The 27,430-nt window shown below is 43.4% G+C and overlaps 1 protein-coding gene across 6 annotated transcripts in view; it reads left to right on the top strand.

Annotated features, from left to right (window-relative positions):
• The window catches only part of LOC137379671 (rho GTPase-activating protein 8-like), an 86,999-nt gene that overhangs the window by 32,067 nt on the left and 27,502 nt on the right, over nucleotides 1-27,430 (top strand). For all 6 annotated transcript variants that reach the window (XM_068050849.1, XM_068050846.1, XM_068050845.1 and 3 more), the window contains 4 exons: nucleotides 11,703-11,790; nucleotides 13,522-13,653; nucleotides 21,820-21,906; nucleotides 24,772-24,870. In XM_068050849.1, coding sequence (XP_067906950.1) covers nucleotides 11,703-11,790; nucleotides 13,522-13,653; nucleotides 21,820-21,906; nucleotides 24,772-24,870 — 406 coding nt within the window. The remainder of the gene's footprint in view (nucleotides 1-11,702; nucleotides 11,791-13,521; nucleotides 13,654-21,819; nucleotides 21,907-24,771; nucleotides 24,871-27,430) is intronic.

Below are 27,430 nucleotides of genomic sequence, written 5' to 3'. Positions count from 1 at the left end.
AGAGGTTTGTTCCCTGTTGCCAGATGAGAGTTCATCAAATTATGAACTGACAAAAAATGCTATCCTCAGGGCATATGAATTAGTACCCGAAGCCTGTCACCAAAAGTTTAGAACCCTCAAGAAGCAAGCTAATCAAACTTATCTGGAGTTTGAAAGAAGTAAGCAGCTGGCTTTTGACCAGTGGCTGAGGGCTATTAAAGTACAGCTCAGCTATGAGAATCTTAGAGAAGTAATTCTGTTAGAGGAATTTAAACACTTTCTCCCACTCTCCATAAAGACCCATGTAGAGGAGCAGCGGGTTCAGAGAGCCCGGAAAGCAGCCGTTCTGGTTGATGTGTTTGCTTTAATTTATAAGTCGGTTTCCCGGGGAGAACCTTTCCTAGTCACCCCCACAAATCCAAAAAGGACCAAGGGTGGGAAGGTGATGGAGCCTAAGCAGTCCTGGGAGAGAAAGAAAAGCAAGAGACACAGGGGGCCCTCCTCTAGCCAAAAAGAAAGTTGCTGTGCACAAGTGTGAGACCCGGAGACCTGTGTGCTTCCATTGTAATCAGGCAGGTCATCTAAAGGCTGACTGCTGGCAACTAAAGGGAAAACCTGTAGGATTAATCAGGGCACATCCGCTCAGTGAAGAAGGAATCCTCGAGGAGAGCACAACAGAGCAAGCTGTAGCTTTAACTGCAGTAAGCGTGCAACCCAGGAAATTACTACTGCAAGTGCAGGAAAAGTTAATAGGATTGCTGAAGACTGTCAGGGTTTTGTGTTTGAAGGGAAAGCCCACATTGATTCTCAGGGACACTGGCCACTAGATCCCTTTCACTGGGAAAAGGCCTAACCTTTCCTCCAGAGAGCACAGTGAACTCCAGAATGGTGGTGAATGGTATTGGAGGGCAGTGTATGCCTGTACCTGTACACTGGGTGCACCTGGAGTGCGACCTAGTTTTGGGACCGGTGACTGTAGAGATTGTCTGTAGTTTGCCTGTGCACGGGGTTGACCTGCTGCTAGGTAATTATCTGGCGGGGGTGAAGATGGTAGCCCCCCCAGTAGTGAAAGAAAAACTGCAGGAGGTCAGAGAGACAGTACAGTGGCAGGAGACGGTTCCCTGCAGTTTCCCTGAATGTGTAATGGATAGGGCCATGATCAAACCAGCTCCCCCAGAGGAGACTGCATTGGCACTGCAGGCAAATGACCATGCAGTCTGTCTGTCCGAGTCTTTCTTTGGGAACTTAGAGGACCCAGGGAGTGAATTAAATAAATTTTCCCTAGCTGAGGCTCAGCGAGCCGACCCAGTATTGCTAGAGTTAGCACAGGCTGCCCAGTCTGAAAGTGAAGCAGAGGGAGTCCCTGATTGCTACTGTTTAAAGAATGAGGTACTGATGAGGAAATTGAGTTCTCCTCACAGACCTGAGAGCAAGGAGTGGGCAGTAGTTCACCAGTTAGTGGTGCTGCAGAGGTACCAGAGAGAAATATTAAGGGCCCATGAGACTACAGTAGCTGTACATGCTGGTATACGAAAGACCAAAGCCCGCATAAGACAGCAGTTTGACTGGCCAAAACTCCAAAAAGATGTGGTGGAGTACTGCAGGAGTTGCCACGTGTTAGGAGGATCCTCCTGCAGAGGGCTGATGAACTGTAAGGGACCCCTGTCGAGTACAAAAGGGGACAGGCAGGCTCAAGGCTGGCAAAAGGTTAGAAAGGGAAGGGGAAAAAGCGACCAAGAGGGCAGGTTAAAGGAAGTCCGGGAGGAATCCTGGATGAAAACCTCTACTGTCTGGTCAGCCAACCGTGAAATATTTGAAAGGTTAGACCCCCACATCCTCCTATGTAAATACAGACACCAGAAGACTCCACCAGAGTTGCTAACAGCATTTACAAGAACCTGCAGAGACAAAGACAGACCTCTAGGGGGCAGAGAAACCATGAAGGTGATGCCTCACCTTGTCGAAGTGCCACAGGGGAGTGTAGTAGAGTCTGCACAAATACCTGCAGGCAGGAGTGTGTCAGAACACAAAGGGGAAATTAGCAAAGAATCCTCCCCCACAGTCAGGAAAAAAAGAACACCCATCCCCTGAAGTCAAAAGCCTTTGCATGACTCTGCAAAGCACTGAAGGAGTTCAGGATAGACCTGCCCACTACTGACTCTCCTGGGGAAAAAAAAATTCCAACTCCGGGCTTATTAAAGCTAACCATCTCAATGCCACCCTAGGCAGTCATGGAAATGGGCAAACTGGAAAAAAAACTTCCCCAAAGAACCATATGTTTATTGGGATGCCAAATAGGGGGTAATTAAAGCAGCACTGCCACTAAGAAAAGATAGGTTGTAATAAGTTTTAGAATTTATGAATGAATGAGAGAAGTGCATGTTTTTTTTTGTATCTTATATTTTCTCTCAACCCTTCTAATGAAATGTACTTTTCTCATTGCATTTTATTCCTCTGGGTGTGGAGGTGTCATGCAGATCCACCACCTGCCAAGACTGAGGCAAATTAATTTTGTCATATGAACATTGATTTGAAAACTGTTGCTGAAGTGAAGAAAGGACTTCTTTAAGAAAAAAAAGAGATCACCAGGCTCTTGGCTGGAAAGACATTTGCATATTAACAGACAGTGTTTGTGGAAACAAAGGGATTACTTCCCTTATCCAATTTAACCCACAATGGACTTTGAGCACCAGACATTGAAGGTGAGGGAGCTCAAATTTCAGGATGACTGCTGGGATGGCCAAATCCACAAACAGACATGGTCAGACCAGCTGGTCATGTGACTAGCCTGCTTAGCAACATGGTTTTTCTGAATTGTACAAAGTTTGAACTGAAGAGGAAAGACTGTTTGCTCCTGAAGTGAGAAGACCTCTCCTGTCTGCTCCCATCTCTTTCTCACAAGCCTCTGGACCCACTGAGGACACATGAACTTCAAGAGAAAAGTCTCCTACATCGAACAAGGTTTAAGAAGAATACTGGGCCCCAACAAAAAGCAATATCTACCTACAATCAAGGACTCGACAGCGAGCTCTCAGAACAGTAACCAACACGATCTTCGGATATTGCCGCAAACTTTTCCACTTTATTTCTTCTCTTTTCTATCTCTATCTGCATGTGTGTATTGCGCATGCAAACTAACGTGGGCGCATCGCGTATCTGTAGATGTTAACCGAATGAGAGTTTAATAAATTTCAACCTTTTTTTTTAAACCTAAAAAAACCTGTTTAGCTAGTTCCTTTGCCTTATAATTGGATGTTAGTGAACAAGAATTCACTAAGGGGAAGCTAAATAAAAAGCGGTGTGTTTAAAATTAAATCGTGTTATGGTAAGACCAAGTGAAGGCTGAGAGGGAACCCTAGACCTCTTTCTCACCTGGTCGTAACACATGTTCTTGAAAATCAATGAAAAGGACCATTAAAGAACCAGCTGTAAAAGCACTCATGGCCAGCTACAGCTGAATGAGACCGACATGAAGTTTCGCTGCAGACTGTGGGGCTGAAATGATTGGTAGAAAATAAATCCTTCCTCCCCACTGTTCTCTTACCTTCTGGGAGCGGAAAGGAGCGGAGCGGACCTTTGGAGAGAACGCCAACAGCAGAGCCCATAAATTCAGCCCGAAGATTGAGGCCCAGTCTTTTACCTTTTGGGAGCGGAGAGGAGCGGAGCTCTTCCAGAGCGCCGGAGTTTTGAGAAAAAAAAGCCAACGGTGACGTCAAAGGAGAGCTGCAAGGTGATTGGTTGGTGAGTAGCAGTTGTTAGTGTATTTAAATATCTTTTTAAAAAAAGGGGAAAGTTTTTTTGTTGGAAAAAACCTCTGGTGATAAGGGGAGTACTACTAAAGTGTTTTTTTTTTTAAGGACTTTAGATTGGAGTGGGTAGAACAAGGCCTCTAGTGTAATTAGTATTTTTTAATTAAGGGAGTAACTAATTAATCTAAGGGTAAGTCATGACAGGAGAGCTTAGCCCCGTAATATGCTCCTCCTGCGCTATGTGGGAAATCAGGGATGCTTCTAGTGTCGCTGACCACCATATGTGCAGGAAGTGTATCCATCCGCAGCTACTGGCTACCCGCATTACGGAGCTGGAGCTGCGGGTGGATTCACTGTGGAGCATCCACGATGCTGAGGACATCGTGGGTAGCACGTATAGTGAAGTGGTCACACAGCAGGTAATGGCTGCACAGGCAGAAAAGAGATGGGTGACCACCAGACGGAATAGTAGGCGCAGGCAGGTAGTGCAAGAGTCCCCTGTGGCCATCCCCCTCGCAAACAGATACTGTTGGAGGAGAATGACCTCCCAAGGGAAAGCAGCAACAGCCAAGATCGTGGCACCACAGAGGGCTCTGCTGCACAGCAGAGGAGGAAAAGGGGTGGAAGAGCTATAGTGATGGGGGATTCGATTGTAAGGGGTGCAGATAGGCGTTTCTGTGGCTGCAAAGGAGACTCCAGGATGGTATGTTTCCTCCCTAGTGCTAGGGTCAAGGATGTTTCGGAGCGGCTGCAGGACATTCTGAAAGGGGAGGGTGAGCAGCCAGAGGTCGTGGTCCATATTGGTACTAACGTCATAGGCAGGAAGAGAGATGAGGTCCTGCAAAGTGAATATAGGGAGTTAGGCAGAAGGTTAAAAAGCAGGAACTCTAGGGTTGTAATCTCAGGATTACTCCCTGTGCCACATGCTCGTGAGGGTAGGAATAGGCGGATAAGGCAAATTAATGCGTGGCTGAAGAGCTGGTGTAGGCGGGAGGGCTTCAGCTACTTGGATCATTGGGACCTCTTCTGGTGCAGAGGTGACCTGTACAAGGACGGGTTGCATCTGAACTGGAAGGGGACCAATATCCTTGCGGGGAGGTTTGCTAGTACTACTCGGGAGGGTTTAAACTAGTCTTGCAGGGGGGTGGGACCCAAGGTAGTAGTCTCTCCGATGAGATAGTTGAGGCAAATGTAGAGGTTAAAGCAAGCAAGTCCAGTAGGCAGGACAGGGAGCGTGGAAGGTCCGGTAGGCTAAACTGCATTTACTTTAATGCAAGAAGCCTTACAGGTAAGGCAGATGAACTCAGAGCATGGATCGGTACATGGGATTATGATATAGCTATTACGGAAACATGGTTGAGGGATGGGCAGGACTGGCAGCTCAATGTTCCGGGATACCGATGTTTCCGGCGTGACAGAGGTGGAGGTAAGAGAGGAGGGGGAGTTGCACTATTGATTAGGGAGGACATCACAACAGTACTTAGAGAGGGTATCCCGGGGGGAACGTCCGGGGGGCACGTCCAGCGAGGCCATGTGGATAGAACTTAGAAATAAGAAAGGGGTGATCACTTTGATGGGATTATATTATAGGCCCCCCAATAGTCAGAGGGAATTGGAGGAGTATATATGTAGGGGATTGACAGATAAGTGTAGGAATTATAGGGTTGTAATAGTAGGTGATTTTAACTTCCCTAATATTGACTGGGGCTGCCTTAGTGCTCAGGGATCAGATGGGGAAGAATTTAAGTGTGTCCAGGATAGTTTTCTGAAGCAGTATGTGGATGGCCCTACCAGAGAAGGGGCTACGCTCGACCTCCTCTTAGGAAATGAGGATGGGCAGGTGGTTGATGTGTCAGTGGGGGAGCACTTTGGGACCAGTGACCATAACTCTATTAGCTTCAAGATAGTTATGGAAAAGGATAGGACTGGTCCTCAAGTTGAAGTTCTAAATTGGGGGAAGGCTAATTTCGATGGCATCAGACAGGAACTCTCAAAAGTTGAATGGGAGAGGCTGTTTGCAGGTAAAGGGACGTCTGGCAAGTGGGAGGCTTTTAAAAGTGAGATAGGAAGAGTTCAGGGCCGGCATGTTCCTGTTAGATGGAAGGGCAAGGCTGGCAAGTTTAGGGAACCTTGGTTGACGAGGGATATTGAGGGTCTGGTCAGGACAAAGAAGGAGGCATATATCAGGTATAGGCAGCTGGGATCAAGCGAATCCCTCGAGGAGTATAGGGGATGTAGGACTACACTTAAGTAGGAAATTAGGAGGGCAACAAGGGGCCATGAGATTTCCCTGGCAGATAAGAGAAAGGAGAATCCTAAAAGATTCTATAAGTATATTAAGAGTAAAAGGGTAGCTAGGGAGAGAGTAGGTCCCCTTAAGGATCAGTGTGGTAATCTATGTGTGGAGCCATGGGAAATGGGAAAGGTCTTAATGAACACTTCTTATCTGTATTTACTGTGGAGAACGTCCTGGAAGCTAGTGAGTTCAAGGGAGGGAACAGCGATATCCTGGAGCATAACAGCATTACAAAGGAGGAGGTGTTAGAGGTTTTGAAGCGCATTAAGGTGGCTAAATCCCCAGGGCCTGACCAGGTATATCCGAGGATGCTACGGGAAGCAAGGGAGGAGATTGCTGGGGCTCTGGCAGAGATTTTTGTGTCATCGTTGGCCACGGGTGAGGTACCAGAAGACTGGAGGATAGCTAATGTTGTGCCTTTATTTAAGAAGGGCAGCAGAGATAAGCCAGGGAACTACAGGCCGGTGAGCATAACATCAGTGGTGGGAAAGTTATTGGAAGGGATTCTGAGAGACAGGATTTATATGCATTTGGAAAGGCATGGACTGATTAGGGATAGTCAGCATGCCTTTGTGCGTGGCAAATCATGTCTCACGAATTTGATTGAGTTTTTCGAGGAGGTGACCAAGAGGATTGACGAGGGCAGGGCGATGGACGTTGTCTACGTGGACCTTAGCAAGGCCTTTGACAAGGTCCCGCATGGTAGGCTGGTCCCGAAGGTTCGAACACATGGGATCCAGGGTGAGCTAGCAAATTGGATACAAAATTGGCTTGGTGATAGGAGGCAGAGGGTGGTCGTGGAGGGTTGTTTTTACAGATTGGAGGCTGGTGACCAGTGATGTGCCGCAGGGATTGGTGCTGGGCCCTCTGTTGTTTTTCATATATATTAATGACTTGGATGTGATTGTTGGGGGCATGATTAGTAAGTTTGCAGATGACACCAAAATTGGTGGTATCGTGGACAGTGAAGAAGGTTGTCTAAGGTTACAACAGGATATAGATCAACTGGGAAAGTGGGCAAGGGATTGGCAAATGGAATTTCATGCAGACAAGTGCGAAGTGATACATTTTGGGAAGTTAAACAAGGGCAGGACATATACAGTGAATGGCAGGGCCCTGGGGAGTGTTGTTGAGCAGAGAGACCTTTGGGTGCAAGTACATAGTTCCCTGAAAATGGCAACACAGGTAGACAGGGTGGTGAAGAAGGCGTATGGCATGCTTGCCTTCATCGGCCGAGGCAGTGAGTACAAGAGTTGGGACGTCATGTTACAGTTGTACATAACGTTGGTTAGGCCGCATTTGGAGTACTGTGTGCAGTTCTGGTCGCCGCACTACAGGAAAGATGTGACTAAGCTAGAGAGGGTGCAGAAAAGATTCACAAGGATGTTGCCTGGTTTGGAGGGCTTGAGTTATAAAGAGAGATTGGATAGGCTGGGTCTGTTTTCCCTGGAGCGAAGGAGGCTGAGAGGGGACATGATACAGGTATATAAATTTATGAGAGGCATAGATAGGGTAGATAGCCAGAGTCTGTTTCCCATGGTAGGGGTGACTAAAACTAGAGGGCATAGATTTAAGGTGAGAGGGAGGAGGTTTAAAGGGGATCACAGGGGTAATTTTTTCACATAGTGGGTATCTGGAATGAGCTGCCTGAGGAGATGGTGGAGGCAGGAACATTAGCAACATTTAAGAGGCATCTGGACAGGTACTTGAATGAGCAAGGCATAGAGGAATATGGAATTAATGCAGGCAGGTGGGATTAGTATAGATAGGCATTATGGCCGGCATGGACGCAGTGGGCCGAAGGGCCTGTTTCTATGCTGTATGACTGAGTATCTATATCCGAGGCATCTAAACCTCTCCCTAAAGAGATGCCCCCATAAGATTCCGACATTAGAGGAATTGAATCCCAAGTTCACGAGCCAAATTCTTCTCCACGTTGGATGCTAAACATGGATATTGGTCGGTGCACCTAGCTGAGGAATCTCAAGAAGTCACCACTTTCAGAACACCATTGGGAAGATACTCCTTCCAGAGACTACCCTTCGGCTCGTCTGTCAGTCAAGATCTGTTTCAGCAACATATGGACAGAATTAGAGAAAACTTGCCTGGCTGCATAGTCATTGCCGATGACATTGACATTGTGGTGATGGGCAAAATCAAAAAAGAATATGTTCGAAATCTTCATTCACGGATGGCAGTAGTTTGTCATGCAAGGCTCGTTTTTTTAACAGCAAGAAGTGCCAGGTGAATGCAAGTCAGATCAATTTCTTTGGCTCCATCTATTCAGGTTGTGGAATCCGTCCTGACCCAGGCAAAGTCAAAAATGTAAGGCATGTACCTGCCCCACAAGACTAAGAAGATCTACAGAGATGTCTGGGATTTTTCAACATTTTGGCACCGTACATTTCAAATGTTTCTGACAAAACATCATTGCTGAGAGAGCTCTTGAAGAAAGATGTACCATTTTTATGGCAGAAGGACCATCAGCATATGTTTGTGTCTCTCAAACAAGCGTCAGCAGAAACCTGTACCCTGCAGTACTACGACCTAAGGAAGCAGGCAATCCTGGAAGTTGACACCTCACAAACGGCGTGGAGCATTCATCCTATAGGATGGCAAACCAATTGCACTTGGCTCCAAATGTTTATCCTCAGCACAGTCCAATTACTCAAACATAGAGCGTGAAACATTTGCTCTGGTGTTTGGGATCACAAAGTTTCACACCTACATGTTTGGTAAGCAGTTCAAGGTGGAAACTGACCACAAACCACTGGAGATGATCTGGCGCAAACCATTGACAAGCGTACCACCTCGACTACAGCGACTTTTAGTGAAAGTAATGGGGTATGACTTCGTCTGCTACAAACTGGGCACTAAAATGGTCACCTCGGATACGCTGAGCAGATTGCCAAACCCAAGCAAGGATGAAGAATTTCCACTGGATCTAAAAGTAGACAGCATGGACATCGAGGTGGAAGATGTGCTCAGAATCGACTTATTGCATTTTGGTCAGCACAAATGTGACGAAATACAATCAGAAACAGCAAATGACCCACAACTAAAGGCACTGTGGAGAGTCATCATGGAAGGCTGGCCTGACACAGTAAAAGAGGTGCCAGAAACTCTCATGCTTCTGGACTTACAAAGATGAACTTCGTATCTTGAGAGGCGTCGCCTTCAAGAGAAAACAAGTGATTGTGCTCAAAGCTCTCTGAGAGGACATCCTTTCACAACTTCACCAAGGCCATAGGGACATAGAGCGGACAAGATGACTGGCACGAGACACTGTTTATTGGCCAGGGATCAATAATATTAAAAGGTTAGTGAGCATGTATGACGCATGACCCAGCCACAACAACGCAAAGAACCTATACACCCTCGTAAGATTCCGTCAGTCCCTTGGTCCAAAATTGCCACTGACCTATTTTCTGTTAACGAAGAAGACTTTATCCAATTGTCAGACAGGTAAAAGACACTGGCCATCGCAGAGTGCTAGTGCTATATTCAGTCTATTCGATGCACCTGAAGAAATCCTTTGTGACAATGGGCTACAGTATATGGGATATGTGCACCAAATGGGGCATAAGCCATGTGACGTCCTCTCCACATTAATCTCGGTCTAATGGTCTCGCCAAGCAAATGGTTCGTACAATCAAAGCACTTATCCCAAAGTGTAGGACAACAAAACAAGATTTTCGTGTTGCCATGCTCCATCTCAGAGCTACACCTATGGATATGGGCTTACTGTCACCAGCAGTGATCATGTTTGGCAGGCAAGTGCGAACAACTCTGCCAAGCCATCATCTGTCCAAACTCTCTGAGATGCAGGCGATACTGCTCGAAAAAGAAAGGAGAATGAAGATGGTGCATGACCAACGCGCAGGGGCAGGACTATCTCGGGTACATGTAGAACAAAAGGTCAGAGGTCATACACCCCACAATGAAAACATGGTTGCCTGCAGAGGTGTATGGTGAGCCTAGGTCCTATGAGATTACAAATTCTAGCGGAGCGGTGTTGGCAAACGATATGGAAGACAACTGAGAGAGGTGTGTAGTACTCTAATTGCACACGGCGGACTCGAGGGAGCACACTCCGACGATGAGGGTGTGACAGATCAGCAGGACGGCAGCCAACGCATTGCCAGCATGCCTGCAAACACAGGACAGCCAAGGTTGAAATCCACATCCCCAGAAGGTTATACAATTACCAGATGTGGAAGAGTTGTTAAACCACCAAAACAATATATGGACTCTTAAGCCTCTACATTTGTAAATTCCACAATCTCTATCCATGTGTAAATAATTTTAATATCTAATTTTATGTATTTTTACTATTAGCATTCGAGACATCTTTGGAAAGAAAGGGGATGTTGTGTTATTGCCTTTAAGAGTGATGTCCCTTTAAGATCTTAGTATGCTAATGAGCCAAGTACTAGGACACAGTCATGTGACTACAAGCCTGAGTCATTGCAACAGTAACACCTAGAGGCAAGTTCTGTAAATAGTTAGCTCTGTACTTACTGTATATAAAAGTTTAGCTGTTAATAACCCTGTTTGAGATCTTCAATCCACTGGACTCCACGCATCTGATTTATGTTGTATCAGACAGCATAAAAATAACTCATTACAGTTAATGCCTTAAACTCATTTTTCAAGAGGGATAATTGATCCCAGAGGTGTTCAGACTTTTATTGTCATTCAGACATTTGTGTTGTAGTATTTTCCATTTTGGTGGAATCCCCATGTATCATTGATCACAGCAGAGAATAGAACTCAGGTTATGGCTAGGACATTTTTTCTGAAAGGATTTCATCATATCAATCATCCAGGAAGTTCTGTGTATTGGAAGTGTCCCTAGTTTCTGTACTCATCATAAAAGCTTTGGATATGTTTGGTTTCTTCATTAGACTTCTGAAGAGTGCTGGCAGTTCATTATATGGTGGCTACACTCCTTTTGGTTTATTCTATTAAAACTGACAGCACTGAAATTAGGAATTTATACTTGTATTATTGAGTCCTTTTATTTATTAAGTTTATAAATGGAATGTGGCAATGAGAGGCCCAAAAGGGACTGGATTGTTATTTTAGTGCACTAGAGTGTTTGCCTTTCATTTTACTGTGGGTTTTGGGCAGGATGATTCAGAGTGTTTACAATAACAATTCTTCCCCACTTCGTCCCAGGATGGACATAAGTATGTGCTTTTTGTGCCCCGATGGCCATCATTATATAAATGTGTCCTGTATGATAGCTCATGGGGATATTCATCCGCTCTCTCTTTACTCACTACCAACAAAGAAGAATTTGGAAGATCAATTGCATCAAACTGCAAACATAAATTTCATTTTGTATATAAAATTGCAATATTGGGCAGCAAATAACTTTATACATGCAAGTGCAGAAATTTGCAGATGACTCACAGTACCAAATCATTTGACCCATTGGTGCTGTAACCAGATCTGGGTGTAAAATGTTGTTGTTCAGAGTACGGACATATTTTGTGTTTAAATAGCAAGGCTCTTTCCAGTGCAGTACAGGAACTGTAATTGGCAGTATTCTGCTGACACACAATGTATATGAGCTGAAAAAAAAACATCATTGTGTCTGCTGGGTGTACATCTTCCTCTGTGTAGTGTTTTAATGTAGAAAATTGAGTTTTATCTGGTTTCTTTCCAAATAGGTGATGACAATTATGGAAGGAAACTGGTTATTTTTAGCTGTTGTCGAATGCCTCCTTCCCATCAACTTAACCATCGGAAGTTGCTTGAGTAAGTTCCAACTTAATTTTCTGTAACAAGATCTTGCGTTAGTGATCCCAAGAGACATGTTGGCATTTCTGTACTCTCCTTACTGAGAGTGTGGTACAGTTTAACACTTCCTCTCTTGTTCGAGAATTTGTTTGCTCTAAATTGAAGCAACATCTTTTAACTTTCTAAAATTAATTTGGGAAGATCAAAAGTGAAAATATTTTATACTTCAAAATATTAATTACCTACAAATAATTTGTAATTTAGAGGAATGGGATTTTATTAAGTCAAGTTGTTACATTTGTTTTAAATTACATTTAGTTGCTCCAGAACATCCCGACCTAGGTAGACCCCTCCCAACACATCAGCTGCACTGATGGTCATAATTATCAATATGTTGCACCAGTGGGTGAATTGATTTATTGGAATTTTCTAAACTTGACTGCAATTTCACACTACACAGTAGGATTAAAAATTGGTCTGACAGTGCCACCTTGTGGTATGTAACATATGGGATATTGGTATTCTGCTAAATCTATCTTGGTCCTCATTTTAGTTGGTAGTTTCTTTGTCTGCCTCCCAGCATACCAGCGAAGGCTGGTGGGCAGATCTGACCTGTTGTCCGTGTTTTTCTAATGTTTCTTTACATTCAGTTCACACTTTCCTTTTCCTCACTCCAGTCCTGTATTTAAAAAGAAAGCCATGGGAAATCAGTAGCTTGCTGCGCAAGGGGGAAAAAAACCCATTCCTCTGTTCATTGGGTAGTCTGCGTTATAAGTGCTTTATAAAAATAATTTATTAGAACACATTGTTAGCCCTGCCTACAGAATGATTCCTTTCTGTCTCATGAATGAATTCTGATTTGAAAGTACCAGCAATAGATGGGTGTTATTTATTTTAATAATTTTGTTGACTTGAAGCTGGTTACCTCAGCTCACTTGTGTTGGAAGCAGTGATCTGGTTTTGCCAGTTAGTATTGTGGAAAGTAAGTTGCATTTGACGGAATTTGCTTGCAAATGAAAGGTCCTGGCACCTGCAATGTTTGAAACTGCATCCTTTTGATATTTACAGCTATTTTAGAATTGGCAGGCAGAGGAAGGGGGGAATTGGTCTAGGTTACACACCTGGTCGTTCTTTGCTGATCACTAGTGGATCTGTAGATGTTGAGTGAGAACAAGCTTCAGTGGAGCAATAAACCCAACCCCCTCCCCCACTTAGTTGAAAAAAACCAGGTGTCTAGACGCACCAATTTAGGAATATCCAATAGGTGAGGTAATATTGGTCATAATTCAACATCTGTCATCACTGTCAGGAGAGAAGAGGAGAAAATTGGAGTTGCAACAGTAGTATCACTAACAAAAAGTATAGAAGAGAATACAAAAGACAATCCATTTGACAGATTTAGATTGTGCTCTCAAACTGAAGTATTCTCAATTTGCCCACCAGTGATTAAAACCTTGCCGTTCTCTCCCACAATCTACAAGTGAATTTGCTTTTATTGTAGGTTGATCTTTAGAAAGTTGCCATATTTTTGTTGAGGATAATCTCTGTCAATGCCTTGTAAATGTATATATTGAAATGTACACTCTGTTTTCTAATATAATCAATATCAGTTTCTGGCACTATATCTCTGGTCAAAGTGGGTCTTGTACAGATTTAAGAGTGGCTTAAATTTCAAACACCTGCAAGAGTAGCCATGACTTTTTCATCGATGTTTAAATAATTTGCTTTGCTTTCCCCCAACCTATCCAGATACCTGAAGTACACACTGGACCAGTATGTTGAGAGCGATTACATTCTTGTTTACTTTCACTATGGGCTCAAGAGCAGCAACAAACCATCTTTAAGTTGGCTACAGAATGCCTACAAGGAATTTGACAGAAAGTAAGGCAATTTCTTCCTAATTAGTCAAACTGGGTCATTCTTTGCTAGTAAATGGTATTAAGGTACCAATTTGATTATCTATGCATTCCAAATCATTTATTTGGATAAAGAGAATACTTTGTTTGTTTTCCATTTTGGGTGAGCAAGTACTTTGCATCATCCACTTGCAGTCGCACTGTTGCCTGATTCTGGTCTCCATATCAGCCCATTGGAGACCACTTCATGGTTAGGCCTGGAAATATCACTTTGTGGCACAACTGCACATATTGGATTTTCCACAGAAGTTAATGCTGAATTAGTTGCGTGCATTGCCATGCTCATATACTATCTTATCAATGCAAGCATGTTGTCACATTACACTTACTGGTTTCAGCAGAGAAACGCAGAAGGTCATTGTTCTAGGAGTGGATCAGGAGCCCAGTGGAAAAACTGAGTTTTCACTTTTCTGGGAAATAAGTAGGTGAGGCTGTTATTATAAACAAATGCTAGCAGCAAATGCATATTTCTGCTGCTACAAAGTAACAGGACCTTGGGCTTTGACTGTACAACTCCCCAGAATGTTTAGTGCTGACTAAAGAAAAGCCAAGGCCAGTTTAAAATGTACAAATCAGATGTCTAATATAGGAGAAAAATGAAATGGCATGAACTTGCATTTATATGCATCATCTTTCCCATCCCATAGATCTCCCGAAGTACTTCGCAGTCAATGAATTGTTTTTCAGATGCAGTCACTGTTGTTCTGTAGGCGAATACAGCAGCTAATTTGCACATGGGGAAATAGGAACAGAAGCCATTTAGCCCCTCAAGCCTGTTTCGCCATTCAGTGAGATCATGGCTGATCTGTGACCTAAATCCACATACCTGCTGTGACCTAAATCCACATACCTGCCTTTGCCCCATTTCCCTTAGATTTTTGTTAGTCAAAGATATCTTCAATCCCTGATTTAAAATTAACAATTGGTCTAGCATTAGTTGTCATTTGTGCAGGAGAGTTCCAAATTTCTACCACTCTTTGCATGTAGAAATGCTTCCTAATCTCACTTCTGGAAGTCCTGACCCTACTCCTAGACTCCCCAATCAGTGGAAATACTTTCTCACTATCTAACCTAGCTGTTCCCCTTAATATCTTCAATCAAATCACCTTTAACTTTCTAAATTCCAGGGAATGCAATGCTAGTTTGTGTCATCTCTCTTTGTAATTTAACCCTTGGAATCCAAGTATCATTCAAGTAAACCTGTGCTGCATTCACTCCAAGGCCAATATATTCTTCCTAAGCTGTGGTGCCCAGAACTGCTCCAGGTGTGGTCTAACCAGGAGTTTGTGTCGCTTAGGCATGACTTCTACCCTCTTGTATTCTAGTCCTTTAGATATAAAGGCCACCATTCCATTAGCCTTTTTGAATACTTTCTATACCTGTTCATGACATTTTAATGATCTATGTATTTAAACCTCCAAGTCCACAGTTTCTAGTTTTTTCCTCATTTGGAAAGTACCCTGTTCTATCCATTTTAGGCCCAAAACTGATAACCTCAAATTGGTCTACATTGAAATTCATTTGCCACAGTTTTGCCAATTCACTTAATCTATCAATAACTCTTCATAATTTTACACTTCCATCTACACTGTTTACAATATCTTTGTGTCATATGTGACTTTCTATCCTATCATCTTGAGTCAAAGAACAAAGAACAGTACAGCACAGGAACAGGCCATTTGGCCCTCCAAGCCTGCGCCGATCTTGATGCCTGCCTAAACTAAAACCTTCTGCACTTCCAGGGACCGTATCCCTCTATCCCCATCCTATTCATGTATTTGTCAAGATGCCTCTTAAACGTCGCTATCGTACCTGCTTCCACCACCTCCCCCGGCAGCAAATTCCAGGCACTCCCCACCCTCTGTGTAAAGAACTTGCCTCGCACATCCCCTCTAAACTTTGCCCCTCTCACCTTAAACCTATGTCCCCTAGTAACTGACTCTTCCATCCTGGGAAAAAGCTTCTGACTATCTACTCTGTCCATGCCGCTCATAACTTTGTAAACCTCTATCATGTCGCCCCTCCACCTCCGTCGTTCCAGTGAAAACAATCCGAGTTTATCCAACCTCTCCTCATAACTAATGCCCTCCAGACCAGGCAACATCCTGGTAAACCTCTTCTGTACCCTCTCCAAAGCCTCCACGTCCTTCTGGTAGTGTGGCGACCAGAATTGTAGGCAATATTCTAAGTGTGGCCTAACTAAAGTTCTGTATAGCTGCAGCATGTCTTGCCAATTTTTATACTCTATGCCCCGACCGATGAAGGCAAGCATGCCGTATGCCTTCTTGACTATCTTATCCACCTGCGTTGCCACTTTCAGTGTCCTGTGGACCTGTATGCCCAGATCTCTCTGCCCATCAATACTCCTAAGGGTTCTGCCATTTACTGTATACTTCCCACCTGCATTCGACCTTACAAAATGCATTACCTCACATTTGTCTGGATTAAACTCCATTTCCCATTTCTCCACCAAGTCTCCAACCGATCTATATCCTGCTGTGTGCTCTGACAATCCGCAACTCCTCCAACCTTTGTGTCGTCCGCAAACTTACTCATCAGACCAGCTACATTTTCCTCCAAATCATTTATATATACCACAAAGAGCAAAGGTCCCAGCACTGATCCCTGCGGAACACCACTAGTCACATCCCTCCATTCAGAAAAGCACCCTTCCACTGCTGCCCTCTGTCTTCTATGACAGAGCCAGTTCTGTATCCATCTTGCCAGCTTCACCTTTTTGTACCTGTCTGCCATGAGGGACCTTGTCAAAGGCTTTACTGAAGTCCATATAGATAACATCCACTGCCCTTCCTTCATCAATCATCTTCGTCACTTCCTCAAAAAACTCAATCAAATTAGTGAGACACGACCTCCCCTTCACAAAACCATGCTGCCTCTCGCTAATAAGCTCGTTTGTTTCCAAATGGAAGTAAATCCTGTCCCGAAGAATCCTTTTCTACTAATTTCTCTACCACTGACGGAAGGCTCACCGGCCTATAATTTCCTGGATTATCCTTGCTACCCATTTATTTATTTAGAGATACAGCACTGAAACAGGCCCTTCGGCCCACCGAGTCTGTGCTGACCAAGAACCACCCATTTATACTAACCCTACAGTAATCCCATATTCCCTACCACCTACCTACACTAGGGGTAATTTACAATGGCCAATTTGCCTATCACCGGCAAGTCTTTGGCAGTGGGAGGAAACCGGAGCACCTGGTGACAACCCCCGCGGTCACAGGGAGAACTTGCAAACTCTGCACAGGCAGTACCCAGAATTGAACCCGGGTCCCTGGAGCTGTAAGGCTGCGGTGCTAACCACTGTGCCACTGTACCCTTCTTAAACAAAGGAACAACATTGGCTATTCTCCAGTCCTCTGGGACCTCACCTTTAGCCAATGAAGATGCAAAGATTTCTGTCAAGGCCCCAGCAATTTCTTCCTTTGCCTCCCTCAGTATCCTGGGGTAGATCCCATCAGGCCCTGGGGACTTATCTACCTTAATGCTTTGCAAGACACCCACCACCACCACCTCCTTTTCGATAATGAGATGACTGAGACTATCTACACTCCCTTCCCTAGGCTCATCATCCACCAAGTCCTTCTCTTTGGTGAATACTGATGCAAAGTACTCATTTAGTACCTCACCCATTTCCTCTAGCTCCACACATAGATTCCCTTCTCTGTCCTTGTGGGCCAACCCTTTCCCTAGTTACCCTCTTGCTCTTGATATACGTATAAAAAGCCTTGGGATTTTGATTTTATTTTTTATTTAGAGATACAGCACTGAAACAGGCCCTTCGGCCCACCGAGTCTGTGCCGACCAACAACCACCTATTTATACTAACCCTACAGTAATCCCAAATTCACTACCACCTACCTACACTAGGGGCAATTTACAATGGCCAATTTACCTATCACCTGCAAGTCTTTGGCTGTGGGAGGAAACCGGAGCACCCGGCGAAAACCCACACGGTCACAGGGAGAACTTGCAAACTCCGCACAGGTAGTACCCAGAATTGAACCCGGGTCCCTGGAGCTGTGAGGCTGTGGTGCCTGCCACTGTGCTGCCCAATGTTTGCCAATGACTTTTCCTGACCCCTTTTAGCCCTCCTGACTCCTTGCTTAAGTTCCTTCCTACTGTCTTTATATTCCTCAAGGGATTCATCTGTTGCTGGCCTTCCAGCCCTTACGAATGCTTCCTTTTTCTTTTTGACTAGGCTCACAATATCCCGCGTTATCCAATGTTCCCGAAACTTGCCAAACTTATCCTTCTTCCTCACAGGAACATGCCGGTCCTGGATTCTAATCAACTGACGTTTGAAAGACTCCCACATGTCAGATGTTGATTTGCCCTCAAACAGCCGCCCCCAATCTAAATTCTTCAGTTCCTGCCTAATATTGTTATAATTAGCCTTCCCCCAATTTAGCACCTTCACCCGAGGACTACTCTTATCCTTATCCACAAGTACCTTAAAACTTATGGAATTATGGTCACTGTTCCTGAAATGCTCCCCTACTGAAACTTCGACCACCTGGCCAGGCTCATTCCCCAATACCAGGTCCAGTATGGCCCCATCCCTAGTTGGACTATCTACATATTGTTTCAAGAAGCCCTCCTAGATGCTCCTTACAAATTCTGCCCCATCCAAGCGCCTAGCACTAAGTGAGTCCCAGTCAATATTGGGGTAGTTAAAATCACCCACCACTACAACCCTGTTACCTTTTACATCTTTCCAATATCTGTCTACATATCTGCTCCTCTACCTCCTGCTGGCTGTTGGGAGGCCTGTAGAAAACCCTCAACATCGTGACTGTACCCTTCCTATTCCTGAGCTCCACCCATATTGCCTCGCTGCACGACCCCTCTGAGGTGTCTTCCTGCAGTACAGCTGTGATATTTTCCTTAACCAGTAATGCAACTCCCCACCCCTTTTACATCCCCCTCTATCCCGCCTGAAGCTTCTAAATCCTGGAACATTTATCTGCCAATCCTGTCCTTCCCTCAACCAAGTCTCTAATAGCAACAACATCATAGTTCCAAGTACTAATCCAAGTTCTAAGTTCATCTGCCTTACCTGTTATACTTCTTGCATTGAAACAAATGCACTTCAGACCACCAGTCCTGCTGTGCTCCGCAACATCTCCCAGCCTGCTCTTCCTCTTAGTCTTACTGGCCTTATTTACTAGTTCCCCCTATGTTGAGTCGTTGATGAGTATGGTGAATAGTTGATACCCCAACACAGATCTTTGCAGGATACCGTTAGTCTTATCCTGCCGATTGGAGTACTTGCCCATTATTCCTACTCTCTGTCTCCTGCCATTCAACCAATTTCCTAACCAGATCAATAGGTTGTCTTCAATTCCATGAACTTCAACTTTAGTAACAATCTCTTAAGAGGGCCTTTATAAAATGCCTTCTCTAAGTCCACATAAATAACATCTGTAGACATTCCCTTGTCCACTACTTTAGTCACCTCTTCAAAACTTCAGTGAGGCTTGTTGGGCATGACCTCCTCTTTACAAATTCACGCTGGCTCTCCCTGATCAGCTGAAAATTTTAAAGGTGTTCAGTCACCCTATCCTTAATTATCAACTCTGGTTATTTCTGACAACAGATGTTGGGCTAACTGGACTAGAATTTGCTGTTTTCACTCTTTTGCCTTTCTTAAATAGCAGAGTGACTTGTGCAATTTTCCAGTCTAAAGGAATAGTTCCCAAATTGGTAGAATTTTGGAAGATTATAGTTAGGGCATCGGCAATGTTCTCATCCCCTTTCTTTAAAACCCTGCGATGGAAACCATTTGGTCCTGGGGATGTCACCCTTTATTGCCATTGTTTTCTTCATTGCTGTTACTATGCTTACGTTAATTCTGGTGAATCCCTGTTCCAATTCCACATTAGTTTCCTTGGGATGTCTAGCATGCTGACCTCTTCCTCTTCAGTAAATACTGATGCAGAGTTTTCATTTCATGCCCGCCATTTCTTTATTTTCATTGACAATATCACCATTATCAGTTTTCAAGGGGCCCACATTGCTCCTGACCACCCTCTTTTTTTTTCTAATGCAATTGTAAAAAAAGGTTTGCATTTTTGTATGCTTTTTTGTTTAGTTTTAATGTTGTCTCTTGCCTCTTTAGTCATCTATGATCATTTTCTTTGGCAAGTAAAGCTCTTGCCCCTTGGGTATAAACTCGTTCTGTATCACACATTCTGTTTTGAACACCTCCCAATGAACTGCTGCCTTTTTACCCATTGATAGATTTTCCCAGTTTACTGTGGACAGTCTCTGTCTCCTCATAGTCAGCCTTACCTAAATCTAAAATTTTAGCTGTTTCGCGTTTCTCCCTTTCAAGCACTCCGTTGAATTCTTATCACATCATAATCTCTCTTAAATGTTCATGCAAAGTTAGGCTATTAATTTAATCTGGCTCATGATTCGTTAATAAATCTAAATCTAACAGCAAGGTCCCACAAATAACAATGGCATGATTAACCATTTAGTCAGTCTTTGGAGGTGTTGATTGAGGGATGAATGTTGTGCGGAACACTGAGGGGACTCACCTGCTCTTCCTTGAGTAGTGCCAAAGGATCGTTCATGTCCACCTGGAATATTCAGACAGGACCTTGGATTAATGTAGCATCTGCAAAACAGCATCTCCAGCATTGATGCACTCCTTCAGTACTACAATGAATGTCCTAGGTTATGTCCTCAATTTCTGGAGTGGGATTTGAACCAACGATCTTTTGATTCTGACAAGAATTCTACCATTGGGCCAAACTTTCACTTGAAACACTTGTAATGAGCAGTTTCCACCCAAAGTATTTACCTAACTTCCCTTTTCAGCTGCTGATGGATCCATTGTGCATTATTTTTTTTTCTGTACTACTTGTTTGCCCCCAGTTTAAAATACAGTAAATGACATGAGTTGTGACTGGGACAAGGATTCTAACATTGAGAAGAAAACTTTGCCAGTTGGCAAGGTCTACTAAGATTTCTTTTTCCCATTGAACAATGGTGTCCTTTGCATGTCAAGTGCTTTGAATTATTTGTCTCTGCCTGTTTTGAGCAAAAATACTACTTGTACCATTGCATTTTGTTTTGCCACGAGGGATCCTAAGAATTTTGCTGGTTTGTATTTTCTAACTTGCATTATAAAACTTTTTATTCTTCCAAAAATTGGCTTTTTAAAAAATGCAAAGTGGCAGAAAATTACTTTGGAAGCTGATGGTTTGAAGCAATGATCCAGAAAACACTGCAAATATGTTTGTGTTGTGAGGTCGAAAATGTTTTAGAAAACTTTCCCTAGCTGCTCTAATTGACATTTTTGTGGAGTTTATTATTTTTTTTCCCCTATGGATCTGACCATACTCAGTCCAAAATTAGTAATATCATCCAAGGTGTTTATATCGATGCTGGGCCTCAAAGATAAATCTTGACATTGTTGCTGTTTCATAAATCAGAAGTCCACTAAAATATTTTCTTTTTTCCTGAAGTCTGTTATATCAGACAACAACAGCCTGTAAACATGAAGCTATAGTGAAAAATTATGAACAATGAAAGCCTAATATTTTTTCTATAGTAAGTTTTAGGGGATAATGCTTGGAGTTTTGAAGAGGATCTTTGATATTGACAGATCACAGTTTCTATACATGTATTTAATATATATTCAAAGGAGTGAGGAATTGTGTATGGACAGTTCTTGACAACACTGAAATGTCATGTGGTTTCCTTGTATGCTTTGAACAAAGGGAGATTGTAGTCACATTACACGTTCATGACAAAGTACGCCTGTATTGGCCATTGGTTAAATTGTGCTGCTTAGCTTCCCAATATTTCTGTTGGTAAATGCACTCAGTAGTATGCAACTAACCCATACCGACCAGGAAAATCCGATCCATCGATAGGCTGGGCTGAGTTATCTAAGACTGGTCATGATGCCTCTGGATTGATTCTCCTGATCGTTATCTGGTGGTAATGAAATGTACTTTTCAATTTTCACTGAATCTAGGATTCCCTTGGCTCCAAGGACATCCGGTCTAATGCAATGATTTGACACTTACATAAGATAAGTTAATGGGTGTTTTTCAGCTCCTTTTAATTCAAAAATGTTTTTTCCTTTTTTTAGATACAAGAAAAATCTCAAAGCCCTTTATGTTGTGCACCCAACAAACTTTATCCGAATTCTTTGGAATATTTTCAAGCCACTTATAAGGTGTGTTTTGTGAAATGGCCTGTAATTACACTTGCTCAGACCCATAAGAGAGCAAATGAAAGATGAATAGTGAGACAAGATGTCTGATTCCTGTCCGAGACAATGGGCTGAATTTTGTGGCTGATGGGAGGTCCTACCATTGATTGCTGGGGCGGCATGTTGGTGGTGGCCAATTAAGGACAGCAGCATGTCCCCAAGAGCTGCCGGCCCAATCAGAGGGCCAGTAATTCAACAGTGCCTAGCTGCAATACGAGGGAGCGGGCACCTCATTGGTGGGCTGCCCGTGAAGAGGGATAAGTGTGGTTAGGGGCAGCCGGGGTCAGGAAGGCAGGCCTGGCGATTGCAGGTGTTGTTGAGTACTGATGGTGCATTGCTGCGAGGGCAGCCATTGCCATCAGGGGGTCCCTCTGTGGGCCATGAAGTCCCCATAAAGGAGGACCCTCAGAACTTGCTAGTAGGCTGCCAGGAGAGCAGCAGGCCCTTCTAACACAGGCAAAGTGCCTGCGGAGGCGGGAACTGGTCATTAATTGGCCACTCAAATAGATCAATTGGGCAGCCAAGTAGCCAACTTTCCTGCCGCTGGCAATATGGCATGACGGCAGGAAAATGTTGAGCTCCTCTCCCGATGCCTTCTGCTGCCAATTTGCCAGCCTGTCTTCAACGGGCTGCATTTTCCTGGCCCAATGTGTAATGAATTATTTTTATGTTGTCTGATGCAACATAAATGAGATGCGTGGAATCCCATTGGTTGAAGATCTCAAACAGGTTTATCACAGCTAAACTATTATACAGTACAGTTAACAATTTACAGGACCTGCCTCTAGGTGTTACAGGTAGTCACTCTGGCTCCGAATCACATGGTACTTAACTCATTAGCATACTAAGATCTTAAGTGGTTAGCACTGCAGCCTCACAGCTCCAGGGACCCGGGTTCGATTCTAGGTACTGCCTGTGCGGAGTTTGCAAGTTCTCCCTGTGACCGCGTGGCTTTTGGCCGGGTGCTGCGGTTTCCTCCCACCGCCAAAGACTTGCAGGTGCTCGGTAAATTGGCTGTTGTAAATTGCCCCTAGTATAGGTAGGGAATATGGGATTACTATAGGGTTAGTATAAATGGGTGGTTGTTGGTCGGCACAGACTCGGTGGGCCGAAGGGCCTGTTTCAGTGCTGTATCTCTTTTTAAAAAAAAATGTAGTTGAGTGTATACCCACGTTAGATTTTTGAAGCCAAATTGTTCATTTTTTTGGCTGCCTCAGTCACTTTTCTCATGGGGTCAAGCAACAATTGCTGCCAGAATCGGGAACACAAGAAGCAACGTCACTGCAGGCTTGCGTTTTAAAATAAGTTTAAATTTATACAACACTGTTATGGTGGCAGGTGAAACATCTCAAAGTTTCTATAACAATAGGGCGGCGCAGTGGTTAGCACCGCAGCCTCACAGCTCCAGCGACCCGGGTTCAATTCTGGGTACTGCCTGTGTGGAGTTTGCAAGTTCTCCCTGTGTTTGCGTGGGTTTCCTCCGGGTGCTCCGGTTTCCTCCCATGTGCCAAAGACTTGCAGGTTGATAGGTAAATTGGCCATTAGCAATTGCCCCGAGTGTAGGTAGGTGGTAGGGAAATATAGGGACAGGTGGGGATGTGGTAGGAATATGAGATTAGTATAAATGGGTGGTTGATGGTCGGCACAGACTCGGGCCGAAGGGCCTGTTTCAGTGCTGTATTTCTAAACTAAACTAAATAGTCAGATGACTGTGTGCTGGTACAGGTGCCTCTCCCACTCCCACTTCTGTTCTCTCATTTTTGAGTTTTTTTTCTTTTTCTCCCCCACCTTGTTCCTGTCCCTTACTTCTGAATTCTCCTCTTTTTTCCCCCTGTACCCCATTCATGGCTTTGAAAACTCATGTCTCCTTTCCGCCCCCCCCCCCTTTCCAATTCTGGCAGTGCTCCCTTTTTATCTTTCTACCCCTTCCATGATTTGGCATGTTACTTTCATACTCCAGTCCATACCCTTACTCCCAATTCTGGCATTTCTCCTAGTTTCCTCCAACCATCTTGATTTCTGCTAGCTGTCTTTCTCCCATTCTGTTCTCAATTCCACAGGCTTCTTTTTTGCTGTCCAATGCCCAATATTGTAAACTGGGACAGTTGTTTGGCTGCTGGAGACTGGCTGAGAACTGAGTGTAGCTGTGAATTAGTAACGGGCTGCAGGCTGGTTTGAAGAAAGGGCTGGCTGACTGGCTGGTAGCTGTAGATGGGTGGCTTCTGATCTTTGGCTGGTGGCAAGTGAGGGGCATGTGGTGATTGACTTCTACTGTTTCGGTTGGCTGTGATTTGGCTGATGGCTGGTTGTCGTTAGTTGGCTTCCAATGGGTGGCTGGGTGGTGGGAATTGGTGGGTGGCTTCTGGTGGTTGGCTGTATGGCTGGCTGAGGTTGAGGGTTGGCTGGTTTACGTGCTCAGCTACTCACTAGATAAACTCTCAGAGCTATCAGGAGCATCTTTTGTGTTTTTAATTGCTTTTGTTTTTGCATGTAATAAAACTGTTTATACACCATAAACAATTTCTTTATCTGTAAAACAACTCTACTGAAATACTGCAAGTAGAAGAAATTATTTCCGGAAATGTTAAGCCTCCAAACACCACTAGCAAAGAAACCTCCTGCATGATGTACAGTGCACCCACTTCTAAAATTGCCTTCCCTAAGTATTTTTATTGGAATAAAATGATCCCCATCTACAAAAGCATTCTTGCTCGAGCTGATATTAGAAATAAGTACAAAATTTTGATTTGCAATGTATAGATTTTGAAATTTATCTTCCAGAAAGGGCACTTTTAAAATTTTCTAATCCATTGTCCAATTTTCTTTTAGTCATAAATTTGGAAAGAAGGTCATATATGTAAATTACTTAAGTGAACTAAGAGAACATCTGAACCATGATCAGCTCATCATCCCTTCAGAAGTAATCAGGTATGTATCGTGATTATGTTCAAATGCACAGATTGTTTTTGTATAGAAATGTATGTAGGTGTCTTTTTTTTCCCTTTACATCTCCTATATTATTAAAACGCATGAACTGTAGTTCTGTCATTGTTATTGCATGATAGGCTAACAAGAGACACTGTATGAGGAAGGAGGATTTAATCTCGGGCTTTCCTCTCTTGCTTTTGTCACCTGTTGCCTGAAATTGAAATATCCTATTGCTGGGGGCATTTGATCCAGTGTCCAACTGAGAATGGGTAAAACTCTCACTTAAGGCTGCTGAGATTCCCAACCTGTTCTCCCACTGGAGCAACTGACTCACTAGTATATAAATTTGTACATAATGAAATTGTTGAACTGAAATTCAGAAGAAAAAAGCTATATAATTTATTATCTTTCATCTTTTTACAGCTCTCCAATGGTAAACTAATTCCTCCATTTTTATTAAATTACTATGGCTTATCACTTCACTGTTTTTGCATTCCCTTTCAAGTGCTCTAAACTTCAAGCCCTCTGAGATATAACATTTTTATTTTTCCTGCTACTCATTGTAATTCAGTGATGTAACAGCAGAATCTTAAGCTCTTAATTTTAAAACAGAATATGATAGTGGAGTTTTGCTTCAATTGTACAGAAACTTGGTTAGACTGCACCTGGAGTACTGTGTGCAGTTTTGGTCCCCTTACTTTAGGAAGGATATTATTGCCATAGGGGGAGTGGAATGAAGGTTCATCAGACATGTTCCTGGGATGGCAGGATTGTCCTATGAAGATAGACTGGGGAACTGGGCCTGTATTCGCTAGAGTTTCGAAGAATGAAAGGTGACCTGATTGAAATCTACAAAATATTTCAAGGGATAGGCAGGGTAGATGCAGCTAAGATGTTTCCCTTGGTTGGGGAGTCTAGAACCAGGGGACACAATTTCAAAATAAGGGGGAAGTCACTTAGGAGAGAAATGAGAAGAAATTTCTTTACTCAGAAGGTTGTGAATCTTTGGAATTCTCTACTCCTGAGGGCTGTGGAAGCTCAGTTATTGAGCATGTTTAAAGCAGAGATTGACAGATTTCTAAATACCAATGACATAAAGGAATGAGGGGATAGTGTGGGGGGAAAAAGGCATTGAAGTGGATGATCAGCTGTGATCGTATTGAATGGAGGAGCAGGCATGATGGGCTGAATGGTCTACTCCTGCTCCTATGTTCCTTGTGCAGTGCTTCGTGTGGAACTGACTATAAATATCAATTACCAGTGCCAGCAGAAATGACTCAGGAAGGCTTCAACTTCTATATTGTTTGTCTGTGCTGAGTTAGATGATCACATTTGGTCCAACAGTGTGGCACTGGAAATGGCCTTGGCTGCTCTGAGCCAGAGAAGGGAAAACATTAGCCAGGTTCTTATTCCCGGTACTTAACAGTAACGCCCACTGCAAAGTGCAGAACTCTGGATGAAACTCAACTGTGGCATCCTCCACAGTTGAATCGACTGATGAAACCTTGCTGTCTAGGCTGGTACATGAAGATCCTCTTACCTGCTGGTGGGTGGCTGGCAACACTTGGAGTCATACTGCAAGGTAAGTTGGCACCTCTGGGGGAGGGAAAAATAGGACAGAAACTAGGTACAGAAAAAAAATTCTATAGAAAAGTGTCTGATATACATGGACCATACTGTGCGTGGTCAATTGTGTTTTTCCCAATTTTAAAGTAGAAAATAAAGGTGTTGGGTGGAAATTTGAAATTCAACGAGGTCTTAGAAGCGGTGATATCAGGTCAGTTGCTCAATGGAAAGGAAGATCAGGCAACTTGTGCATTGGCCACCCATAATATAGCCTGCTTTCAATGTGCTACTGCTGGTTTTATATCCCTGCTGAATGTTAATCCCATTATCACTGACACGGAACCTAAGTTAACAAGCATCTAGCGCTTCCAAAGGCATAACAAATCAAAGTAGCACATTCACATGACTTTGTGTAGAGAAATTGTAACAAATAGGTGAGTTCACTATTTCAATTCCCTCCCTTCATAATTTCTAATATTTCTGAATATGTAAAATATATAAATCTTTTATATGGTAACACTTAATTTTTATTAAATAAAAATGTAGTGTGTTTTTTTTTTAAGTATATACAATCTTTGGCTTTATAAATGGAGGCATAGAGTACAAAAGCAAGAAAGGCATGCTAAATATTTATAAATTACTGGTTAGGCCTTTGTTGGAATATTCTGGGTACCACACTTTAGGAAGGATGTCACAGCCTTGGAGAGGGTACAGAGGAGATTTACTAGAATAGTACCGGGTTGAGGGACTTGATTTCTAAGGAAAGACTGGAGAAGCTGTGATTGTTTTCTTTAAAGCAAGGAAAGTTAAGGGGAGACTTAGTAGAGGTGTTTAAAATTGAGAGGTTTAGATAGAAAAACTGTTTTTCCATGGCAGGAGAGTTGGTAACCAGAGGACACACATTTAAGCTATATGGCAGAAGAGCCAGTGCTAGGATGATGATTTTTTATGTAACTGGTTATGATGGATCTGGAATGCACCGCATGCGAGGTTA

This window comes from Heterodontus francisci, chromosome 18 (assembly GCF_036365525.1).
Source record: "Heterodontus francisci isolate sHetFra1 chromosome 18, sHetFra1.hap1, whole genome shotgun sequence".
Lineage (NCBI taxonomy): Eukaryota > Metazoa > Chordata > Chondrichthyes > Heterodontiformes > Heterodontidae > Heterodontus > Heterodontus francisci.
Note: the sequence above shows the minus strand (reverse complement) of the source record. Positions and strands in the feature narration are given on the sequence as shown.